This window comes from Oratosquilla oratoria, chromosome 27 (genome assembly GCF_046742065.1).
Source record: "Oratosquilla oratoria isolate Oo_2021 chromosome 27, ASM4674206v1, whole genome shotgun sequence".
Classification (NCBI taxonomy): domain Eukaryota; kingdom Metazoa; phylum Arthropoda; class Malacostraca; order Stomatopoda; family Squillidae; genus Oratosquilla; species Oratosquilla oratoria.
Window position 1 is genome coordinate 4,695,974 of NC_134803.1, and position 23,801 is coordinate 4,719,774.

At 41.0% G+C, this 23,801-nt stretch overlaps 1 protein-coding gene across 1 annotated transcript in view; it reads left to right on the plus strand.

Annotated features, from left to right (window-relative positions):
• Positions 1 to 23,801, plus strand: part of LOC143039865 (origin recognition complex subunit 2-like) — an 87,960-nt gene that overhangs the window by 25,907 nt on the left and 38,252 nt on the right. Inside the window, exons 3-6 of the mRNA XM_076210134.1 lie at positions 5,725 to 5,934; positions 14,168 to 14,260; positions 14,367 to 14,605; positions 21,816 to 22,027. Coding sequence (XP_076066249.1) covers positions 5,725 to 5,934; positions 14,168 to 14,260; positions 14,367 to 14,605; positions 21,816 to 22,027 — 754 coding nt within the window. The remainder of the gene's footprint in view (positions 1 to 5,724; positions 5,935 to 14,167; positions 14,261 to 14,366; positions 14,606 to 21,815; positions 22,028 to 23,801) is intronic.

A 23,801-nucleotide genomic window follows, 5' to 3' on the forward strand; every position in this document is an offset into this window, starting at 1 on the left:
CATCATCCACAAAGAAGCTCATATAACTTTCAATTCCTTTATCCATATTATTAATATAAATAGCAAACATTATTGGGGCCAGAACTGTTCCTTGTGGAACTCCACTAATCACTTCATCCCAATTAGAGTGTTTGTCTCTTATCACCACTCTCATTTTTCTTTCATGCAAGAAGTCTTCCATCCACTTCAGCAGTTTGCCCTGTATTCCTCCTGCAGTTTATAATTTAGCAATTTCTTATGTGGCACCTTATCAAAAGTTTTTTTCAGGTCTAGAAATGCACAATCGTCCCATCCATCTCTTTCTTGTGTTACATCAATTAGCCTTGAATAGAAACACATTGAGTTTGTGATGCATGATTGGCCTTGTCTAAATCCAAATTACCTTGGATTTAGTACATTGTTTTTTCCAAAGGCGTTACCCATCTAATTTTGATCATTCTTTCACAAATTTTAGCCATTGTACTTGTAAGAGAGACTGGTCTATAGTTAGTAGAGTCTTCCTTGTTTCCCCCTTTATATATTGGTACTATATTTGCTCTTTTCCAAACTTCTGGAACTTTTCCTTCTTTTAATGATCTGCTTGTTAGACTGTATTTTGTCTGTTAGTTCGTTCCTGCATTCTCTCACAATCCAGTTTGCCATTTCATCTGGTCCATGTGATATTCTGACATCAAGATTACTCAAGTGATTCATTATTTCTTTCCTTGTTACTTCTGTCTCTTTCATAGGGGAACTTTCTCCTCCCACTTGACATCTCAAGTTGTATGTTCTCCTTCGTAAACACTGATTTAAAATGCTTGTTCATAATTTCTGCCATTTCTATTTCCTCTGTGTATTGAACTCCTTGTCGTAGTTTCACTAATTCTTGTTTGTTTTTCAGTTTGTTGTTTATAAATCTGTAAAATAGTTTTGGTTGATCTTTACATTTTTCTATGACATCTTTTTTGTATTTTCTCTTTTCTTCTCTGCACAACTTGTAAATAATGATTTCTATAACTAGTATATATTTTCCATTTTTCAGGTCTTTTGTCTTCCATTTTATCCAAGCTTTATCCCTTTTGTCTCTTAACTCCCTACATCTTTTGTTGTACCAACACTTTACATATCCTTTTTCTTGTTTTTGTCTTGGAACATACTTTTCCACTCCTTTATGAATTTTTGTCAAAATATTCCATTTCTTTTCTACTGTTGTTTCCTCCTTGTGTATCCTTTCCCAGTCTGCTTTTTGAAAGAATTCTCTTATTTTATCAAAATTTGCTTTTCCATACATCCATTTTCCCTTTGTATATTCGTGGTTTTTTTTTTTTTTTTTTTTGTATTTTTCCTCATTTAGTTCCAGTTCAACCAGTATGCAGTCCTTTTTACAAATTGGTGTCTTATATTCAATCTTGTCCAATATTTCAGGTTCTGGTGTGATTATTAGGTCCAGTCTTGATGCTTCTTCCTCGTTTCTATACCTAGTATTCTCTTGTATCCATTGCACCATTGTATGTTCTATAATCATATCAAGTAGTACATTTCCCCATAGGTCATCTCCACCCTTCACTGTCATCTCTTCCCAACAGATTTCTTTACAATTAAAGTCACCCATTATAACTATTCTTCCTCCATCTTCCATTATCTTATTTAGTGTTATCTTTGTGTCTTCTAACATATTTTTGTGTTCTCTCTCTTCCCATGAAGCCGTTTTAGGAGGCATATAATTTACCACAAACTTCCTGCTCTTCCCATCCCTGTCCTCCACTTCCATCATAATCATCTGTACTCTATTCTTTCCATATGTGACATTCCTCACATTTATATCCTTCATAGTCAGGAACATAGCTCCACTCCTGTTTCTAATCCAATAATTATATGCACCATGTCCTACACTGTTGGGTGGTAGTGGACCCTTCAATTTTGTCTCTACAATTCCCATTATGTCTGGCTCTTTTTCCTTCAGGTAATCATTCAGCTCATTCAAGCCTGCTATTAATCCATCTATATTTGTGTAGACACTTTTAATTTTCTGCTACTTCCATCGTGTTTTCTGTTTCCCTTCCATTTTTCTCTAATATGAACCATTTCCTCACTTTCATATCCACTACTCTCCAATAGAATTTCTCTTTGTCTGACTCTGCTCTGTTCTCGTTTTTTTTTCCTTAGCTTCTAGTCTTTTTGTTTTCTCATCCTCTCTTTCCTCTTTATTCATCTCTCTTTTTATCCATACCTGTTTATATAGATCACTTTTTGCTAGTTTCCCTGTTTTTGCTAAGATATTCTCTGCTGTCGTTTGTGACCAGAATTTAACCTTAATTGGTCTGGTCTTAATCTGTATTGTATTTCCCTATTCTATATATATATTCAGTTTCTTTCCCTGTTTCTTGTTCATCTTCTTGAACTACTTCTAATATCTTGTTTACTTTTTCCTTCTCCTTTACTCTTGTAGTCCTATTTGGATTATGCTTCCCTTCCATCTCTAATATAATTATACATTTCTTTTTATCTGCTAAGTCTCTTACTATATTCTCCTTCTCCCTCATCACTTTAATAACTGGGTCCTTAGATTGTTCTTTCATCTGTTGTTTTACTATATCTCTAAATTCAATTTTTTTGTTCTCTTGGACTTTTCTCCAACCCTGTGCCTCTTTTGCTATGGACTCTTTATTCTCTTTATTATTACTCTTTAATTCCTCATTCTCATCCTTTACTTCTTTTAACTGTCTTTTTAATTCTTCTATTTCTTTATTTAGGTTTTGGTTCTCCTTTAGTTCTTCCAATTTATCAACTCTTTGTGTAATCTGTGTAAGTTGACTGAACCTAACCTCCCACTGTTTGTTCATTTTCTCTAGTTTTTCCTCTAGACTTGCTAATCGGGGGAGGTTGTCATCTCGTCCCTCATTAAATCCATGGAAATAATAATCTTCACTTTCCATTGCACTGCTCTTATCTATATTTCTATTTTTTACATTTTTACTTATGTCCTCAACTTCACCTCTATCATCTGCTCATCTCTTGTTGACATTCCTTCTGACTTCCGGGGCCCGTTCATCCCCTTCCTCATTTCCTTCCATTTTCCTCAGTAATCCCTTCCTTTCTCCTTTTTCTTCACCATCCCATTACATGAGCTTTCCCCTTCCCTACTAATACAACAAAGGTACTCCCTCGTCGTTGAGATCCACAAAATTTGAAGTTTATCCTGGAGATCCAAACTTCGCTATCACTTTGACTGTTGTGTGTGTGTGTGTATTTACTTATTTGTATTATATGGGAAGGGAAGCTATGCTCATGGTGACCCATTTTTGTATCTTGCAAGATCAAGTTTGTTCTTAAATTCTTGTATTGTGTTTGCACACACTATTTTTTCATCCAATTTGCTCCATATATCTATCACTCTGTGGGAAGCTGTTCTTTTTCAGGTCTCTTCTCTAGTTATCCTTTTTTTAGTTTCATTGCATATCCTCTTGTTTTTCCTCTGTCCCACTTTAATAAGTCCTCTCTATCAAGGTGTTCTTTTCCTTTCGTAATTCTACAGATGGTTAGTAGGTCCCCTTGTTCTCTTCTTTGTTCCAGGGTTGGCAATTCCAGTTTGGCTGGTATTTGTTCATATGTCAGGTTTGAAAGTGTTGGGGCCATCTTTGTCATTACTCATTGTATTCTTTCTAATTTTCTTATATTCTTTATTGTACTGGGTGTGTGTGTGTGTGTGTGTATATATATATATATATATATATATATATATATATATATATATATACATACACATACACATACACAGTGAGTCCTCCTTATACAATAATTCTTTATCTGGTAAATTCACAGTTATGGTATTTGGTAATTACTACCCTCAGTTCTATTTACTGTAAAAAAAATTAACAGATACGGTATCTGCTCGTGTTTTGTTTACACCGTACTGTAGCGTCACCCTAATTAAGAGATCTCTGTAGTCCATCCCCTTGAGTGACCTGAATACTGTAATTATATTACCTTTTTCTTTATGATCTAGAGTGGTTGTAAGTGGATGAAGAAATGTGAGCCAAGGGGATATTCTTGTGTGCTCCATAGATTTTTGAAGGGGATAGGGGGTTAAAGGATTGTCATATAATGAAGTTTCAAAGGTAAACCAATACCAGCTGTGTCTTGCTGCACTGCCTTTGACCTAACCTTTGTATTTACCTAGTTACATTTTATGGGAAGAGAGCTATGCTCGTAGTGACCCGCTTTTGTATCTTTCAGCATCCAGTTTGATCTTAAATTCTTGTATAGTTTTTGCACTCACTGTTTCCTCATTCAATTTGTTCCAGATATCCACCACTCTGTGTGGGAAGCTATTCTTTTTCAGATCTCTTCTATAACTATCCTTTTTAAGTTTCTTTTCATGTCCTCTTGTTTTTCTTTTATCCCACTTTAATAAATCATCTCTATCAAGGACTTCCATCCCTTTCATAATTCTGTAGATGGTTAGTAGATCTCCTCTTTCTCTTCTTTGTTCCAAGGTTGGTAGTTCATGTTTGGCCAATCATTGTTTGTATGTCAATTTGGAGAGTGTTGGTGCCATACTTGTCATTGCTCTTTGAATTCTTTCTAATTTCTTTATATTCTTTTTAGTACTGGGTGACCATAGTGTCGCAGTGTACTCCAGTCTTGGTCTTATAAAAATAAATAATATTTTCTTTACCATTTCTTCATCAAAGTAGTCAAAGGACACTTTCATTGATCTTAATAAATTGAAGGTTTCTCCAACTATTTTGTTGATATGTTTGTCTGGTGCCATGTCTTTGCTGATAACTACTCGTAGGTCCCTTTCCGAGTTAACTTTTTTCACATTCTTTGTACCAATTTTATATTGTACCGATATTCTATTTTTACTGTTTCTAGATTCCATTATACTATGTTTCTTGATGTTGAAGTTTACTTCACATGTGTGACTCCCATTCCCAGACTTTGTCCAGGTCATTTTGTAGTGATTCACAATCTTCCTCTGTACTTACTTTATTAGTTTTGCATGATTCATCTACAGAGAAGTTTATATAACATTCTACACCTTCATCCATGTCATTTATATATATGGCAAAGATTATTGGAGTCAATACACCCTGCAGGACTCTACTTATCATTTTTTCCCAGATTGAGTTCTTGTCTCTAAGCACCATCCATTCCAACAACTTTCCTTGGTGATCGGCATTATACACAATCATGCACGCAAACAACAACAACATACACTCTATAAAGGATTTGTGGGAAAAGTTTTGGCTGTGGCATTCCTTGGGAAGACGGGACTGCTCGGACAGACAGTCTAGGGAACGACAACAACAACAACTTTCCTTGTACTCCTCCTATTGTTTCAGTTTTTCTTAGTAGCTTTTTGTGTGGTACTTTATCAAATGCTTCTTGTAAATCTAAGAAGGCTCAATCTGCCCATCTGTCCCTTTTATGCATTATTTGTATTAGTCTTGAGTAAAAGCAAATCAAGTTTGTGGCACATGATCTTCCACGTCTAAATCCAAATTGTTTTGGATTTAGTATATTCTCTTCCAAACGTTTAATCCATTGTGGTGGGAAAGAGATGACCTTTCATGATAAGAAGGACGATGAATGAGTTTCAGATAGCCTTGGGGTGTGTGTATTCTTTGACTAAATCACCCTCATTTTAAAGGGAAAAAATGCCTTTTGGCATGTATGTATAAAACTTACATTTTTTCATATTCATGGTTACTGTGATCAATTATTTATTTCTTGTTACAGCACTGATTGAGGAAAGTGATAATACAGTTGTAGGCAGTGATGTCTTTGGTTTTCGAACTCCCAAGAAAAGGATGGGAATGCATGAAAAGGTTTTGGAGGCAACTGGCTTCACTCCAAAAACACCCAGAACTCCTGTAACTCCTAAAACACCGAAAACTCCAAAATCATTGCAGAACCTAGGTTTGAGAACACCTAAGTCTGGTAAAAAGGGTAAATATTGCTTACATTATATGCTTATGTTTACACATTTTGAATTTTATTATCCAATTATATATGATACATTTTGGCTCTGAACCCATCTTTGCTCTAGTGCTATAATATTATAATGAGAAAAGGCATATATGAAGTTGAGCAAAGTAGTGAATGATTCTGATGATATACCCATATATTCTTTAATGGTGATACATAACATTAATGTATTATGATTTTTCTGAAATGCAAGGTATGGCTTGGATCACCATTTCTGCAAGTGTAAGTGCTTGGTGTAAACAATGTTCATTGTATTGATGGGTGATTTATTTGCATGACATGATTGTGTATGCCATCTTGGTTTATTCACAATGGCATAGATTTTATTGTAATAGTTGATTATCCCTTTTTGCATTGGGTTGTTCTTAAAGGTCTGAATGCATAACAGGAGATAGTATTTCAAAACTCTACGCAGAGTAAATAAAAAAGCATTACCGACCATCCCCATGGAATATTTTTGCTATTACATACATACATATACCAAGGCTTTTTCCCCCTTTCAAGGGAGGTATCCAAAAAGGGAAAGGCATAAAAACACTCCCACCCATTTCATCCCTAAATACACTCCACACCCCTCCCACCTTCCCTCTCATCTGAGCACTTCCTGGATGACGGGTCATCCCTGCACCTTGCCCACCGCCCTGGGTCAGAAGCAGTGTCGCAAGACACAGCACATCCACAGCAAGGCCGCTTCATTTAATCGGCGACCCCCCCCCTCTCCGTCCCCCCTTGCATATAAGGAGAGGACGGGGAGATATCCCTTCGGGCTGCGTCAAAATTTGCTCACACATACTACCTCACCTCCCACCCCCCTGCCCATTCCTCCTCATGCAATCACAACATCATCCATATACAACCACTCTCCACTCACCTCTGTCTTCCGTCCTCTCCCTTCCTTCCTCAACAGACATTCCCTCTTCCCCAAAGCCCCCTTCACCCCATCCATCCACCTCATCCTAGGATGTCCCCTCATGTTCACTCCCTCCACATCTGCCTTCCATACCTCTTTTACTAGTCTTTCTTCACTCATTCTTTCCATGTGTCCAAACCATCCTAATATTCTTTCATCAACCCTATCTCCCAGCTCCTTTTTCACCCCTGCTATTAAACTTGAATAACTCATCTCTATTTCAAAACAAGCTTTGGCCATTGTCAGGAATCTTCAGAAATGTGAAGTATGAGCCAGACATCACTATTTACATGACATTGTTAAACATTGAATCTATTGAATAGATGTGAGAAAATTTAGACCATAATTGATTAAATTTTCTCACAGTTATTCAATAGATTCATTATTTAACAGTGGCAAACATTGGGATGTGAATAGTGATGTTTGTCTACTCGAATGTCACACTTTTGAAGATTCCCAATGATAGTCAAAGATGTTATCAAAGTGCAGACAATTTATTCAGTTGAAAAATAGCATTTTTGTTACCTAAATTCAAGTTTAATAGCAAAAATATTTCATGGGAATGGTTACCAATGCTTTTTATTACTCTGCATAGAGTTTTGAAAAACTATCTCCTGTTATGCATTCTGACCTCTAACTACATAAAATGATATGCATGAAAAAACCCAAAATAAATGCATTGACTTTTGCAGCATATACCATAAAAGGTTAATTTATTTTAATGTTTTCTTCTTTCCATGAGTGATTATTTTTATATTTAATCATGGAAAGAATAGCTAAAAAAAAAAAATGGTCTGATGATTAAAAACATAAGAATAAAAGAGACTGCAAGAAATCATAAGGCCAACACTAGGCAGTTTACGTTCATTACTGTACCACCATCATCCCCATTCATAAAGTTATCTAGTCTTCTCTTAACCCCTTCATTACCGACCCGTCAACCTTACGTAAACAAATGTTTCAAACTGTCCCACGAATGGCTGAAGCCTTATGTTTGTAAACACAGACACTTGCCACCACGTGGGTAGAAATAACCCAGAAACCGAGGCCTTGAGAGCCCTCAATACACACAGCTTATAACTGTGACATGTGTGTGTCACGGGGAGCACGCTCGGTTCCTGGCGGGTGTACTCAGCCGTGACACGCAGGTGTCACAGAACACACATCCGGTACTCAAAGGGTTAAAACAGCTAATTGTTTCAGCACTCCCTACATGGTTACCAAGTCTATTCCATTCATTAACCACCCTGTTGTTAAACAAGTTCTTGCCTATTTCTTTCTTAAACCTTAACATGTCCAGTTTAAATCCATTATGAGTCTTGCCTTGTCCTAATAGGATGACCATGCCTGCATCACAATTATTGTAGTCCTTGACCTACTGGAATGTCTCTATTAGATTGCCCCACACTTTTGATAATTCCAGAGAATGTAAATAAAAGTTCCAAAGCCTGTCTTCATATGGAAAATTTTTAAGCCCTTGTATAATTTTGGACAAGATGCAGGAATGACCCATCATCCAGGATGTGCCAAGGTAAGAGGGTAGAGGAGAGTGGAGTATGTAGAGGATGGAATGGGTGGCTACCTCCCTTAGAAGGGGAAAAAGCCTTTGGTATATGTATGTAGTAATGATTCCAACATTTTACCCATAATCAGCGTCAGACTAATTGATCTAAAACAGTGCATCCAGTACAGGAACGTTTGCCTGCCCCCAAGAAATAGGCTTGATTTCATTATCAGTTGACTTACTAAATACACACATCATATACCAAAGGCTCTTTCTCCCTTACAAGGGAGGTAGCCTAAGTCAAAGGCATGAATTCACTTTCACCCATTTACCCATTTCATCCCCACGTACTCCACTCCCATTCACCACCCCTCCCTTCCTCTTTTCTTGGCTCCTGGATGACAGGTCATCCCTGCATCTTGCCCACTGCCCTGGGTCAGAAGCAATGTAGCAAGACACAACACATTTACAGCAAGGCTGCATCATTTAATCAGCGACCCCCCCCCCCCCTTCTCCATCCCCTCATGCAGAAAAAGATAAGACAGGAAGAAACCTCTTCGGGCTGCGACAGAATATTATTCACACATACTCCCTCACACACCCCACACCCTTCCATGCATCACATCATTATCCATACACAACCATTCTCCACTCACCCCTATCTTCTCTCTCCCTTCCTTCCTCAACAGACATCCCCCTCTTTCCCAATGCCCCTTTTATGCTATTCATCCATTTCATCCTTGGTCGCCCCCTCATGTTCACTCCCTCCATCTCTGCCCTCCACATCTTTTTTACTAGTCTTTCTTCACTCATACTTTCCATGTGTCCAAACCATCCCAATACTCTTTCATCAACCCTATCTCCCAGCTCCCTTTTCACACCTGCTCTCCTACTCACTTCCTCATTTCTCACTCTATCCAGCCTAGTAGCCCCTACCATACTTCTCAGGCATTTCATCTCAAACTCATTTAAACTATTCCTTTCTTCCTCTCTTATGTTCCATTTTTCTGCTCCAAACAGTGCTATCAGCACAATCACTCCTTCATACAATCTCCTCATTGCATCCATTCCCAAATATCTATTTGTCATTACACCTTTTAATCCAAGGCATTTACTCTTGCTTCTATCTACATTCTACCTCCACCTCCACTCCTCCCTTTCATGCCACATGTATCTAAAACTATCCACTGGAGCTGCAACGTCTACGTCGTGGGACCACCCCCCAACCCCAAGAGTTGGGGGCCAATCAGCAGCAACCACCCCTGGCCATCAGCTCTACGCAGATGGCACCGATCCCCAAGGAGGAGCTACGCCTACCTGGGGGAGTACCACAATCCTTTTTTCCAACATACAATGTTACGTTTTTTCTGCACTGAGGGGTGATTTTCCGGCGATCACCCCTCTTCTTCTACTTTTAGCCGGAGATGTAGAGAGCAATCCTGGGCCCACCACAAAATACACATGCCCAACATGCTCTAAACCCATTACTTCGAGCAGACAGACAAAGGGCTCAGTTCAGTGCAATATGTGCAAAAACTGGGCCCACCTCACTTGTACAACATTTGCTGACACAAACCAATACACAAACACTTGGACATGTTCTACCTGCCCTCCAGTAACCCCACTCCCACCTCCCCAACCACAGCCAACACCCTTACCCACTCCCAATTTCCCTTTGCCCTTACCCCCGATTAGTACTCCCCTTCCTTTGTCCCCGATCTCTCCTTTCCCCCCCTCTGACCCAGATCCTACACCTTCCCCACTACCACCCCAACCTCAACCCCAAACGGCAACATACAACACATACAAAACACACAACATCAACATATTACAACACAACATTGACGGTATTAACACTAAAAAACATGAACTTGAACACTTTCTTAAACAACACAACATACACATTGCGATTTTACAAGAAACAAAACTAAGACACTCACACAAAACACCATCATTTCATAATTACACCACCATCAGACAAGACCGGACTGACGGCAATGGCGGTGGACTCATCACCCTGATCCACCACTCCATCTGTTTTGTGGACACAAGTGCCACAACCAAAATTCTCCTCCCTACCACAGATAACACAACAGAAACCCAATCCATTCGAATCCGCACAGGCAACAATTCAACACTGACAATAGTTAACATGTACATTCCCCCCCAATCATCCCCCACAATTCCAAACACCTTCAGACCTCAACTTAGCCAACTAACCTCAATCCCCAACCTGATCATGGGTGGTGACTTCAACGCCAAGTCGTCTGCCTGGTATGTCGACAACCCTGACACAGACAGAGGGCTTGATATACAGACTCAATTCGACTCATTGACTATCATGAACAACACGCATAATCATACACATATCCCATACCAAGCCCTCTACACTCCCTCCTCTCCTGATATCACCTTTTGCTCCCCCTGCCTAACCCCAACAACATCATGGAGAGTGGTCGGAGCCCTTGGCTCTGACCACCTTCCAATCATCATCACCACCAAAACAAGATGCACCCCAGCTGGCCACAGACACACTTACACCAATTACAAGAGAGCTAACTGGGAAGCTTTTATTGAAGAGACAGAACAACATTTTGAAACACTTAACAGTACACCAATCACAAACATAAACAATGCTGTGCACGCTTTTAATACAATCATACAAAACACAGACAAGAGATACATCCCTAGAGGCAACAGAAAATCACACAACCCCAACTTCACACCAGAAATCCAAGGCCTCATCAGACAACGTGACACACTTAAACACGATACCCCCACACCTATCCCTCAAAACATAGCAGACCAAATACAAACACTAAACACTGTGATTGCCAATAAAATACATGAACAAAAAACACAAAATTGGCAAAACTTTATCAATACACTTGATCACAAAACAAACACCAGCAAATTGTACAAAACACTCAACAGCATCACACTATCCAACACTAACACTACACGCTCTCACGCAGCAATAATCACAACAACAGATAATCTACCCTCAAACAGACAACAAGCAAACGCACTCATACGTCATTTTGCACAGACGAGCCATCTTACATCTCACCCTGACGACCGACGCACCATTCGACGTAAGAAAGACTTCCCCACAGACTCAGACTATACACCCTTCATAGACAGTCAGACAAAACTCATAATGCATAATCTCAAGCACTCATCTGCCTGTGGCCCTGATAACATAAGCAACATCCACCTAAAACACATTGGACCACAAGGTATACACGCACTCACAAACATTGCAAACTACAGCTATTCACACAACACTATACCCGACATCTGGAAGCATGGTAAAATAATCACCATTCCAAAACCGAACAAAGACCCAACAATCCCAACATCGCACCGCCCAATCACACTTCTCTGCACCCCCTCTAAAGTCATTGAACGCCTAATACTTAAACTTGTCACACCATATATTCCCCTTGCTGACTCACAACACGGTTTTAGGCCACTACACTCCACAAACACTCTTCTGACAAACCTCACACAAAGAATTTTAGATGGCATCAATTCAGATAGGCCCCACCACAGAACACTTCTTATAACATTGGACATTAGTAAAGCTTTTGATGCTATCCCCCGCCACAACCTAACAAATAAAATATATAACACAGACATGCACAATAACACCAAAAGATGGCTGGCCAATTATCTGGCAGGCAGGAATGCTCATGTGTCATATAATGGCCAATCATCGCACATCAGAAACATTAAGAACGGAGTACCACAGGGCTCAGTTCTATCCCCCACATTATTTAATCTATACATGCATGACTTACCCACACCAGACACCTCAGAAATACAAATCTCTTCCTACGCAGATGACATAACAATCACATGCACACATCGTAACACAGACAAAGCTGCAGAAATAATCCAGCCTTACCTTGACACACTCAACACATGGTTCATCACAAACAGACTCAAAATAGCTCCAACCAAATCTACAGCAACACTTCTCACCAACTGGACAAAAGAACACAAATACATACCTCATCTCTACATCAACAACACTCTAATACCACACACAAACACACCGAAAATTCTTGGTGTAACATACGATACATCCATGTCTTTCAAACAACACAAACATAAAAAACAAATGCACACCTAGACTTAACGCACTTAAGTCAATCACTGGAACAACATTTGGACAAAACAAAGAAACTAATATAACAATATACAAACAATGCATACGCTCAGTGATGAATTATGTGAGTCCTGCATGGGCTCCTAATCTCAGTGAGACACACCACAACACCCTTCAAATCATACAAAACAAAGCCCTAAAAACAATTACAGGCTGCACAAATACAACACCTACAGACCATTTACACCATGAAACAAAAGTCCTCAAAGTCAAGGACCACCTCGACATGAGAGGCACACAAACACTTGCTGCAGCCACCACAAACACATCACACCCGCTACACTACATAGCAGAACACCCACACACACCAAGAAACATTAAAACAACACCCAAAGACCTTTATTACGCACAGATACTCTCTTCTCTTCCTCCACAACCACCAAATACCAGCCTCCGGAAACATATTCATAATCATATCACTCACCGCTCCATTAACACACTGAAAGACAACACACTGCTGCATGCCAGACCCCCTGATATCCACCCTTCTGAATCCTCTCTCCCACGAAAGGACAGAGTCCACTTGGCCAGACTGCGATGCGGTCACCACCCAGCACTTCTAAGCTACCAGAAGAGGCTGGACGACCGTGTTGTGAACAGCTGCCCAGGATGTAACACTTCACCCCATACCATACAACACATAATGGAAGACTGCATTATACACAATCATGCACGCAAACAACACAACATACACTCTATAAAGGATTTGTGGGAAAACCCAGTTTCGGCTGTGGCCTTCCTTGGGGAGACGGGACTGCTCGGACAGACAGTCTAGGGAACGACAACAACAACAACAACTATCCATTTCCTCTGGTCTCTCTCCCTTATACTCACTCCCAATTTACTGCCATCCTCTCCCCTTGTACATATCACCTTACTTTTACCTACTTACAAAATACTTCTGTTAATTGCTCACAGATTTTTAATTTACACTTTTTTAGTATGCTTGGAATTTTTTGGTCAGGATCCAGATATTTTTTAGTTTTAATTCTGTTTGACTATATCATCCTTGCTAATGCTGATACTAGTCAGTATTTCTTCCCTTGTGAGATGCTATATCCTCCCTTTTTTGTTTTTTTAGATGCTGAGAGAAAGCATTTATTAAACCCATCACTCATTTTTTCCTCTGAACCAGTGAAGACATTCTTGTCCAATTTAATTGGGCCATCTTTTCCTTATTTTTAGATCTGTATAGATGAAAGAAACCTTTAGGGTTGAATCCTGGCAACCTCTATCTTGTAGTTACATTTCATTCTGCATGTGTTCTTTTGAACCAGTCTAGCTATTTCATTATATCTTGTCCTGAGATGTGTTTCTCCACTTTTCATTCAAATATAAAGCCTTCTTTTTATTCCAATCTCATTTTTCAATGTATTCGTCATCCATTTGGGTGAATTAGTTTGAATTATCCAATCAATTGAATCTTTGCCCCAGTTATCTGATCAATGGATGCTTTGCCTTGGTTCTTTCAGATAAGTATTTATGTTCAGTATTGAAACAGCCCTTTTCTCTTTCTTAGTGTTATGAGGTACTATCAATTGGTTTAGTAATTTAAGATTGATTATTGAACTTGGTCTCATTAATATATATTAATTTTTCCTTTCAGGTGGCAGAAATACTCCAAAAAGCAGGAGAAGCTTGTCTACTTCCTTACAAGAATCAGCTACACCTTATAGCTTTAGGAAAAGGGTATCTCAGCGTAAGCATTTTTGTGCTGGAAGTATGTTTATGATCTGTATATTGTTCCGATTACCAGAGAAATTCTTTTCAGATGTGTAAAGTTACAATTTGTATTTTTTTTACAGGGATTCAAAAAATTGTATATGATGAAGATGATTCTTCTGAATCTGAGGAAGACAGTGACTTTAATCTCAGTGGAGATTCTTCCTCAGATGAGGAAAGAGTTAATGAAACATATGAGACACCTCAGAAAAGTCTTGTAAAGACGATCTTAAGCATAACACCTTCTAAGGCTCCAGGTAAAACTCCTGTGAAGACCCCAGCCAAGGGTAAAAGACGGAAAGCAGTCACTAATGTTGACATGGTATGTTAGTTTAATTTATTTTGAATGCTGTGTAAATAAAAATTGGTTAATCTGAATTGTATGAAGGAATGAAAAGTTCAATATTATATTTGAGAGTTTATATACCAGTTATAAAGGTTTATTTTTCCTTTATTCTTTTGCTTCAAAAGAAGATAGAATATTTTTGTAGTTGAATTTGAATGTCCTGTGTGTGAAAAAGATAAGAGTGAATGGAGGAAGACTAAGTGAATGAAAGGATGATGTGGCCTGAAGGGATGTTCTTTGCTCAAAATTCTTTAATAGATAAGAAGTAGGGTTGTCATATAATGGACTTGGAAATGGCAGACTAGTGCTGTCATGAGGATGGATAAAAAGAGGTAAGTCAGAGGAATTGTTGAGGATGTTGAGGGCCATATTATTGCAAATGACCACAGGCCTGCTCACCAAGCCCTGAAGAAACTCTGCTCCAGACCTGCTACCCAGAGGAGCACAGTCCAAACAGGTGATGGTGACAAGCTAGTGGCGGGTGTGGAGGAGTGTATCCCCTTTGCTGAAAACTTTGATCAGTTGCTCATGGGTGACCCTCCAAGTAGACAGTTTTCCCTTGATGTTGTTCAGGTGGCAGTTGCTGATCCACCAATAAACAAATCTCTGCCTACTCTGACAGAAATCAATGAGGCTGTGAATAAGTTAGAGGGTGGAAAAACTGCTGGTATCTGCAACATCAGTGCAGAATTGCTGAAAGCTGGAGGTGAGGCCATGATCTGTGGGGTGCATATGGTACTGTCTGTGTGGCACTTCGGTACCATTGCCTGTGACAGGGAAAAGGGTCTGGTTGTCCCTATCTGGAAGGGGAAATGGGATCAGCAAGACTGTAATGACTACCATGTAATTACACTGCTCAATGTGCCAGGTAAAGTGCTTGCCCATCTATTGCTGATCCGGGTTCGTTTACACCTGCTAAAGTTTCAGAGGCCTGAACAGTCAAGGTTCATGCCAAGTAAGTCAACAACGCAAAACAAACAACACAACATACACTCTATAAAGGATTTGTGGGAAAACCCAGTTTCGGCTGTGGCCTTCCTTGGGGAGACGGGACTGCTCGGACAGACAGTCTAGGGAACGACAACAACAACAACAACAACAGATTGGATCCTTGGGATTCATATTCTTCTGGAGTGCTGATGTGAGTTTCAACAGGTTTCTTGCTGCTTACATTGATCTCAAGAAAGCATTTGACTTGGTGCATCATTGAGTGCTCTAGGATCTTTTGTGGATCCGTGGGATTCCTGCAAGGATTACTAACCAGATATCTGGCTTATACTCTGGAACAGAGAGTGATATAAAGTATGGAGGAGGTGTGTCTTGCTTCTTTCCTGTTAATTCAACAGTGAGGCAAGGGTGCTTCTTTGCCCCAACATTTTCAACACCTTCATGGACTGGGTATTGGACAGAGCTGTTGATCAGTGTCATTGTGTAGCATCTGTTGACTAAACCAGTGTCACTTGCCGTGTTTTTGCTGTCCATCTTGCAGTCATTGGAGGGCCTGAGTTGCAGCACAGGGAGGCGAGACTGCATGAACTTGAGGTCTCCTGGACCAAGACCAAGGTTCAGGAGTTTAAGGTCTTACTGGATGACACAGTTCAGTCTGTCCATGCATATGGCAAGGACATTGAGGTCTTGGAAAGCTTTACATAACCTGGTAGTGTAGTGCATAACAGTGGTGGATCATGTCAGAAAGTACTTCGAAGGATTGGTATTGCACATGGTGTTATGGATTTGCTCAACCAGGGTATATGGCATCATCGATATTTATGCAGGGATGTTTAGGGAGATTTGGGAGGAATGTGATTATAGTGGTACTGGAGGATCTCGATGCTAAAGTAGGAGATGAGCCAATAGATGAAGTAGTAGGGATGTTAGGAGTGCCAGGTAAGAATGATGTTAGAGATTTTCTTAGAAAGGGAGTTGGTGAAAGCAAACACAGTGTTTAAAAAGAGCCAAACATAAGTATACGTAGGAAAAGGTGGTGCACAGAAGAATTGTTGATAGGGCAATAATGAATGATGTAGTAGTAGCCAAAGATAGGATTGGAAGATCTGGATGTTCATGTTTTCAGGGGAGAGAGTGAAGGAGTGTCAAATAATTTTTTGGTAGAAAGGAAATTGATGCTTTAGGGTCTATATGGGGCACCCCTACGGACCACAGTCACACATCATTTTGTCTGTGATAGAGGAAAACTTCTGTTCATAGAGAAATGATGACACTTTTATACTATGACTGTCCCTCCGTTATGCTGTCCCCCAACCCCTTGTTACTGTCCTGTACAATTTCTCTGAATATTCATTTCCTTTTTCGCCTACCTACCCTGTGGTGGGGGCAAAAGAATACTGCCACCAAGTATTTTCACTTGGATTGTAAGAGGCAAGAAAAAAGGGACAGGGATTGGGACCAGGCATCCTTCTCCCTGTAGCCCCACAGGGGACATTCCTAAAAAAAGTAAAGGCATAAGAGGGTCTAGGAGTTTTCCAACCAGCACCCTAAGGTTTGGGTCTTTTAATGTGCATGGATGTGGTACAGATGAGAGTAAAAGGGAAGAGATAGGTAGTATGTTTGTGAGAAGAAAGATGAATGTGTTGGCTTTGAGTGAAACTTAAGTTGAGAGGGAAGGGCGAGTGTAAGTGGGAGGTTATCAGGAGTGAAGAGAGGGCGAGGGAGAGAAGGGGTGGCTATACTAGTAGTGGAGTGGAAGGAGGTTTCCTCAAGGATAATGTGGATGAAGGTGAAACTGGGAATGGAGATGTGGGTTTTTGTAAGTGTATATGGGCCTGGTAGTGAGAAGAGTGTAGAAGGAAGGGAGGCTTTTTGGATAGATTTAAATGAGTGCATAGAGGTATTAGGGAGAAATGTCAATGTAATAGTACTGGGACACCTTAATGCTAGGGTAGGAAATGAATCAATTGAAGGAGTGGTTGGTAAATGCGGAGTTCCAGGAAAGAATCAAAGAGAGTTGATGGTGGAGAGATGTGTCTTGAAAGAGAGTTGATGATAGCAAATACAGTGTTTCGGAAGAAAGTCAAGCATAAGTACACATGGGAGAGGGTGGTGGAGGGAAGGGTGGTAGATAGAGTGTTAATGGATTATGTAGTGGTAGATGAGAGTATAATAGGAAGAGTTAAGGATGTCCATGTGCTAAGGGGAGAGGGTGGGGGAATATCAGGTTATGTTTTGGTGGAAGGTAAGCTGAGAGTGGAGGATAGATGGAGAAAGAGGAAAAGGACAAAAGGTAGGGAGGTGCTTAGAGTGAACTCTTTAACCACTTCAGTACGGGACTTAAATCTCGCGGGCAGCAGCCAATGCCAGCCGTATGACGTGTCGTAATAATACTCGCATCATAAAATATAGTCACCGCTTATATCGATCATTCTCTCTTTCACCCGCGAATTTTGAAAACCACAGAGAATGGGATTCAGGGCGCATTTGGGAGAATGTAAAAACACAGGGGCGACTACAATAAATATAATCAAGACGCCGATATGGCAGCATCGCGAATCCACTTGCTCCTCATGACGCCTACGTGTGCGGCACCGTATGGAAGAGGTTAAATGAAAAAGAAAAGGAGGAGTACAAGAAGAAGCTGAGAGAGGAGTGAGAGGGAGTGAAGGATAGAGTAGAGCTAGGAGTGGAGGAGGAATGGGGATGGTTCAAGGAGGGAGTCACAAAGTGTGCAAAAATGGTGTGTGGAACAAGAAGGACAGGAGGAAATAGAAGGAAGGGTAGTGAATGGTGGGATGAGGAAACAAAGAAGGTTGTAGAAGAGAAGAAGCGAGCTTTCACAGATTGGTTACAAAATAGGACGAGGGAGTCATATGAGAGGTACAAAGAAAAGAAAAGAGAAGTAAAGCAAAAGGTAAAGGAGGCAAAGAGGAGAGCAGATGTGAAATGGGGTAAGAGTATGACAGAAAATATTGAAAGCAAGAAAAAGATGTTTTGGAAAGAAATTAAGAGAGGAAGAGGAGGAGAATCAAGTAGAGAAGAAAAGGTAAAAGGTGCAGATGGAGAGATTATAATGGAAGAGAAGGCAGTAAGGGGAAGATGGGCAGAATATTTTAGAGAGTTGCTAAATGTGAAGGAGGATAGGGAGGGAAAGATAGTTTGGGTGGGAAATGCTAAGAAAATGACCATGATGAGTGAGGAAATGGAGGAGAAATAAGGAAGGATGAAGTGAAGGCAGTTGTTAACCCCTTCCATACGGTGCCGCACACGTAGGCGTCATGAGGAGCAAGTGGATTCGCGACGCTGCCATATCGGCGTCTTGATTATATTTATTGTAGTCGCCCCTGTGTTTTTACATTCTCCCAAATGCGCCCTGAATCCCATTCTCTGTGGTTTTCAAAATTCACGGGTGAAAGAGAGAACGATCGATATAAGCGGTGACTATATTTTATGATGCGAGTATTATTACGACACGTCATACGGCTGGCATTGGCTGCTGCCCGCGAGATTTAAGTCCCGTACCGAAGTGGTTAAGATGATGAGAGCAGGAAAGGCACCTGGGTTGGATGGATGCCATGCAGAATGTCTAAGAAAAGGAGGTACAGTGATGGTGGACTGGCTGGTGAGGTTATTTAATGTTTGCTGGAGACAGGGTAGAGTGTCGGAGGACTGGAGGAGTGTCTGGAAAGGGGAAGGATGTTTTTTGGGCTTTTATGGATCTGGAAAAGGTTTACGACAGGGTAGACAGGAAGGCACTGAGGGAGGTTTTGCGGATATACGGGATAGGAGGAAAGCTTCTAGGAGCTGTCAAGAGTTTTTATGAGAGTAGTAGAGCATGTGTCAGGATTAGAAATGGAGAGAGTGAGTGGTTCAAGGTAAAGGTGGGACTTCGTCAGGGATGCATTATGTCGCCCTGGCTGTTCAACTTGTACATGGATGGGGTGGTGCGAGAGGTAAATGCAAGGGTGGTGGGTCAGGGATTGGAGATGGTTAAAGAAAATGGAGAAAAGTGGGAGGTGAGCCAGCTGTTGTTTGTGGACGACACTGCTCTTGTGGCAGGATCGGAGGAGGGATTGAGGAACTCGGTGACACTTTGGGAGAGCGTGTGAAAGAAGAAAGCTGAAGATAAATGTGGGTAAAAGTAAGGTGATGAGATGTACAAGGGGTGAAAGTGGCAGCAGACTGAAAGTGAGCATTAACCTCTTCCATACGGTGCCGCTTACGTAGGCAGCATGAGGAGCAAGTGGATACACGAGGCTGCCATATCGGTGTCTTGATTATATTTATTGTAGTTGTCCCTGCGTAACTGACATACTCTCTAAACTGGCTTCATCACATTTTCTATGGTTATCAAAATTCACGGGTGAAAGAGAGAACGATCGATATAAGCGGTGACTATTTTTTATGATGCGAGTATTATGACACAACATCGTACGTCTGGCAGCTAATGCTGCCCGCGAGATTTTGGCCTGGAGTGAAGAGGTTATGGGAGAGCGACTGGAGGAAGTGGTTAGTTTTAGATACTTGGGTGCAAATGTGGCAGGAAAAGGTGGAGTGGAGGTGGAGGTAGAATGTAGATTGAGAGAAGTGAGTAAATGCCTTGCTGTGGATGTGCTGTGCCTTGCGACACTGCCTCTGACCCAGGGCAGTGGACAAGGTGCAGGGATGACCCGTCAACCAGGAGGTGCTAAGATGGGAGGAAGGGTGGAGGGGAGTGGAGTGTATTTAGGGATGGAATGAGTGGGAATGATTTTATGCCTTTTTCTTTTTGGCTACCTCCCTTGTAAGGGGGAAAAAGCCTTGGTATACTTATGTGTGTATGTTCTATAAATATCCTTTTTGAGTTTTTTTGTGTCCTCTTGTTTTTCTTCTGTCCCACTTTAATAAATCTTCTCTGTCAAGGACTTCCATACCTTTCATGGTTCTGTAAATGGCCAGTAGATCTTCTCTTTCTCTTCATTGTTCCAGTTTGGACAATCTTTGTTAGTATTTCAATTTTGAAAGTGTTGGTGCTGTCTTTGTTGGTGCTCTTTGAAGAGGAGGAACTGTAATGTTGAAAGTATTGCACCCTGGGTGACTCCATTGTATACCTTAGATATAATTGTTTTGGGTCACTGCTTTATCTTCCTGCCATAAAGTTGGTTAACTTCTTCTTGTCATTGTTATGGATGTTTTTCTCAGTTATATTTTTTGGATAGTATGTATCTAGGGACCATGTCAAAAGCTTTGTATCTATAGCAACTATAATTGTTCTTTTTGGTGGGGCTTTTATATTTAATTCTAATCCTTGTGTGATATTTGTGAGCAAAGTATAGACACAATCATTAGTTCATTAATCTTAACATCCATTCCTAGATATCTGTTTCTCATGATACTTTTCAGTCCCCCAAATTATTTACTTTCTTCCCTCACTCAACAGTTTACCTCAGTCCCCCAGTTCTCCATTTCCTGTTACATGTGACCCTAACCTTAACCCCTTCACTCCGGGCCAAAATCTCGCAGGCAGCATTAGCTGCCAGACGTGCGATGTTGCGTCATAATATTCGCATTATAAAAAATAAAGTCACTGCTGCATTGCTTGTTCTCTTTAATCCCGTGAATTTTGATAACCATAGAAAATATGATGAAGCCAGTTTACAGAATATGGGGGTCACGCAGGTACAACTACAATAAATATAATCAAGACGCCGACATTGGCATCCTCGTGTACCCACTTGCTCCTCATGACGTCTACGTAGGCGTCATCGTATCGAAGGGGTTAAAACTATCCACTTCTTCCAGCCTTTCTCCTCTAAATCAGCCCATACACGATCAATTATATTGCGCAGTTTCATTGTCAATACTCTGAATTGACCATTAAATTGACCATGTATGGGCGATATATTGCCCATACACAATTAAATTGACCGTGTATGGGCGATATATCACCCATACACCGTTAATTTAATCGTCAATTCAGAGTATTGACAATGAAATTGCACAATATAATTGATTGTGTATGGGCCGCTTAAGACTTACTTGCAACTTACTCCCACCCTCTTCCCTCTACCCTCATGTAACCATACTTTTACCCAGCCGAGATCCTCAAGTGCCACTACATTTACTTTCTTCCCAAAACTATTCACTTGTTTATTTATTTGATGAATTAATATGTTATTTATTTTAGAAATATGACTTTTATATTATGAGTTATATCAATATTTCTAAAGTTATAAGAATATATTTTGACTTTCAGACTGCTGACTCTGAGGAATATTTTATGCATCACACAGATTCTGGGAAGATTGTGACATCAGATCATACTTTAAATCGCTTGAAAACACCACGTTTGTCTCAAGAAGCATTGCAAAGTATTCTGTCAGGCTTAGAATTATCTCATAAGAATGAAAGAGAAGCAATGCTTGAAGAGCATTTATTACAGTTTCAAAAGTGGATGGTATTGCTCAGGTAATGTATAACTATTTTACACACACACACACACACACATATATATTTATATATATGTATATATATATATATATATATATATTCTTAAATGGTGAATGGTTTGAGGTAAAGGTGGGACTTCGTCAGGGATGTGTTATGTCGCCCTGGCTGTTCAATCTTTACATGGATGGGGTGGTGCGAGAGGTGAAATGCAGGAGTGGTGGGTCAGGGGTTGGAGATGTTTAGGGGGGTGGAGAAGAGTGGGAGGTGGGCTAGTTGTTGTTTGCGGATGAAACTGCGCTTGTAGCAGGATCAGAGGAGGGATTGAGGAAGTTAGTGACGGAGTTTGAGAGGGTGTGTGAGGGAAGGAAGCCGAAGATAAGTGTGGGTGGAAGTGGGGTGATAAGATGTGCAGGGGGAGAGGGTGGCAGCGGGCTGGAGGTGATCATTGGGGGTGGGAGACTGGAGGAGGTGGATAGTTTTGGATACTTGGGTGCGAATGTGGCAGGAGGGGGAGGAGTTGAGGTGGAGTGTGGATTGGGAGGGGCGAGTGGGTGTCTTGGTGGATTGAAAAGTGTAATGAGAGGTGGACATCTACAAATGGATGCTGGGAGGAGGTTGTATGAAGGAGTGATTGTGCCGACAGCGCTGTGTGGGGCGGAGGCATGGAATGTGGGAGGGGGGGAGAGAAGGAGATTGAATGTGTTTGAGATGAAGTGTCTGAGAGGTGTGATGAGGGTTGCTGGGCTAGATAGAGTGAGAAGTGAGGGGGTGAGGAGGAGAGTGGGGGTGGAGGGGGAACTGGGAAATGGGGTTGATAGGGGGGTGTTGGGATGGTTTGGACACATGGAGGGAATGAGTGGGGAGGGATTGGTGAGGGAGGTGTGGAGGGCAGAGGTGGAGGGAGTGAATGTGAGGGGACGTCCTAGGATGGAGTGGGTGGATGGGGTGAGGGGGGCGTTGCAAGGGAGGGGAGTGTCTGTGGAGGAAGGACAGGGGAGGACAGAGGATAGGGGTGAATGGAGAGGGGTTGTGTATGGATGGTGCTGTGATGCATGAGGGGGAGTGGGTGGGGTATGGGGGGGGAGGAAGTATGTATGAGAAAAAAAAATTGACGCAGCCCGAAGGGATTTCTCCCCATCTTCTCCTTTTCTGCATGAGGGGACGGAGAGGGGGGGTCGCCGAATTTATGAAGCTGCCTTGCTGTGGATGTGCTGTGTCTTGCAACACTGCTTCTGACCCAGGGAAGTGGACAGGATGCAGGGATGACCCGTCATCCAGGAGGTGCCAAGATAAGAGGGAGGAAGGAGGGTGGAGGGGAGTGGAATATATAGGAAATGGAATGGGTGGGAGTGGTTTCTATGCCTTTTTCTTTTTGGCTACCCCCCATGTAGAGGGGAGGGAGCCTTTGGTATATGTATGTATGTATTCTTAAATTCTTGTATGGTGTTTGCACACACTATTTTTTTGTCCAATTTGTTCCAAATATCTATCACTGTGTGGGAAGCTGTGCTCTTTCAGGTCTCATCTGTAGCTGTCCTTTTTGAGTTTCATTGCATGTGCTCTTGTTTTTCCTCTGTCCCACTTTAATAAGTCCTCTCTATCAAGGTGTTCCTTTCCTTTCATAATCCTATAGATGGTTAATAGGTCCTCTCGTTCTCTTCTTTGTTCCAGGGTCAGCAATTCCAGTTCAGCCAGTCTTTGTAAATGTAAGAAAATTGATAAGATGTCATAGTATCAGGTGTATTAAGATTATCCAGATGGAGAATGGGATGGCTCACTGTTAGACTCATAG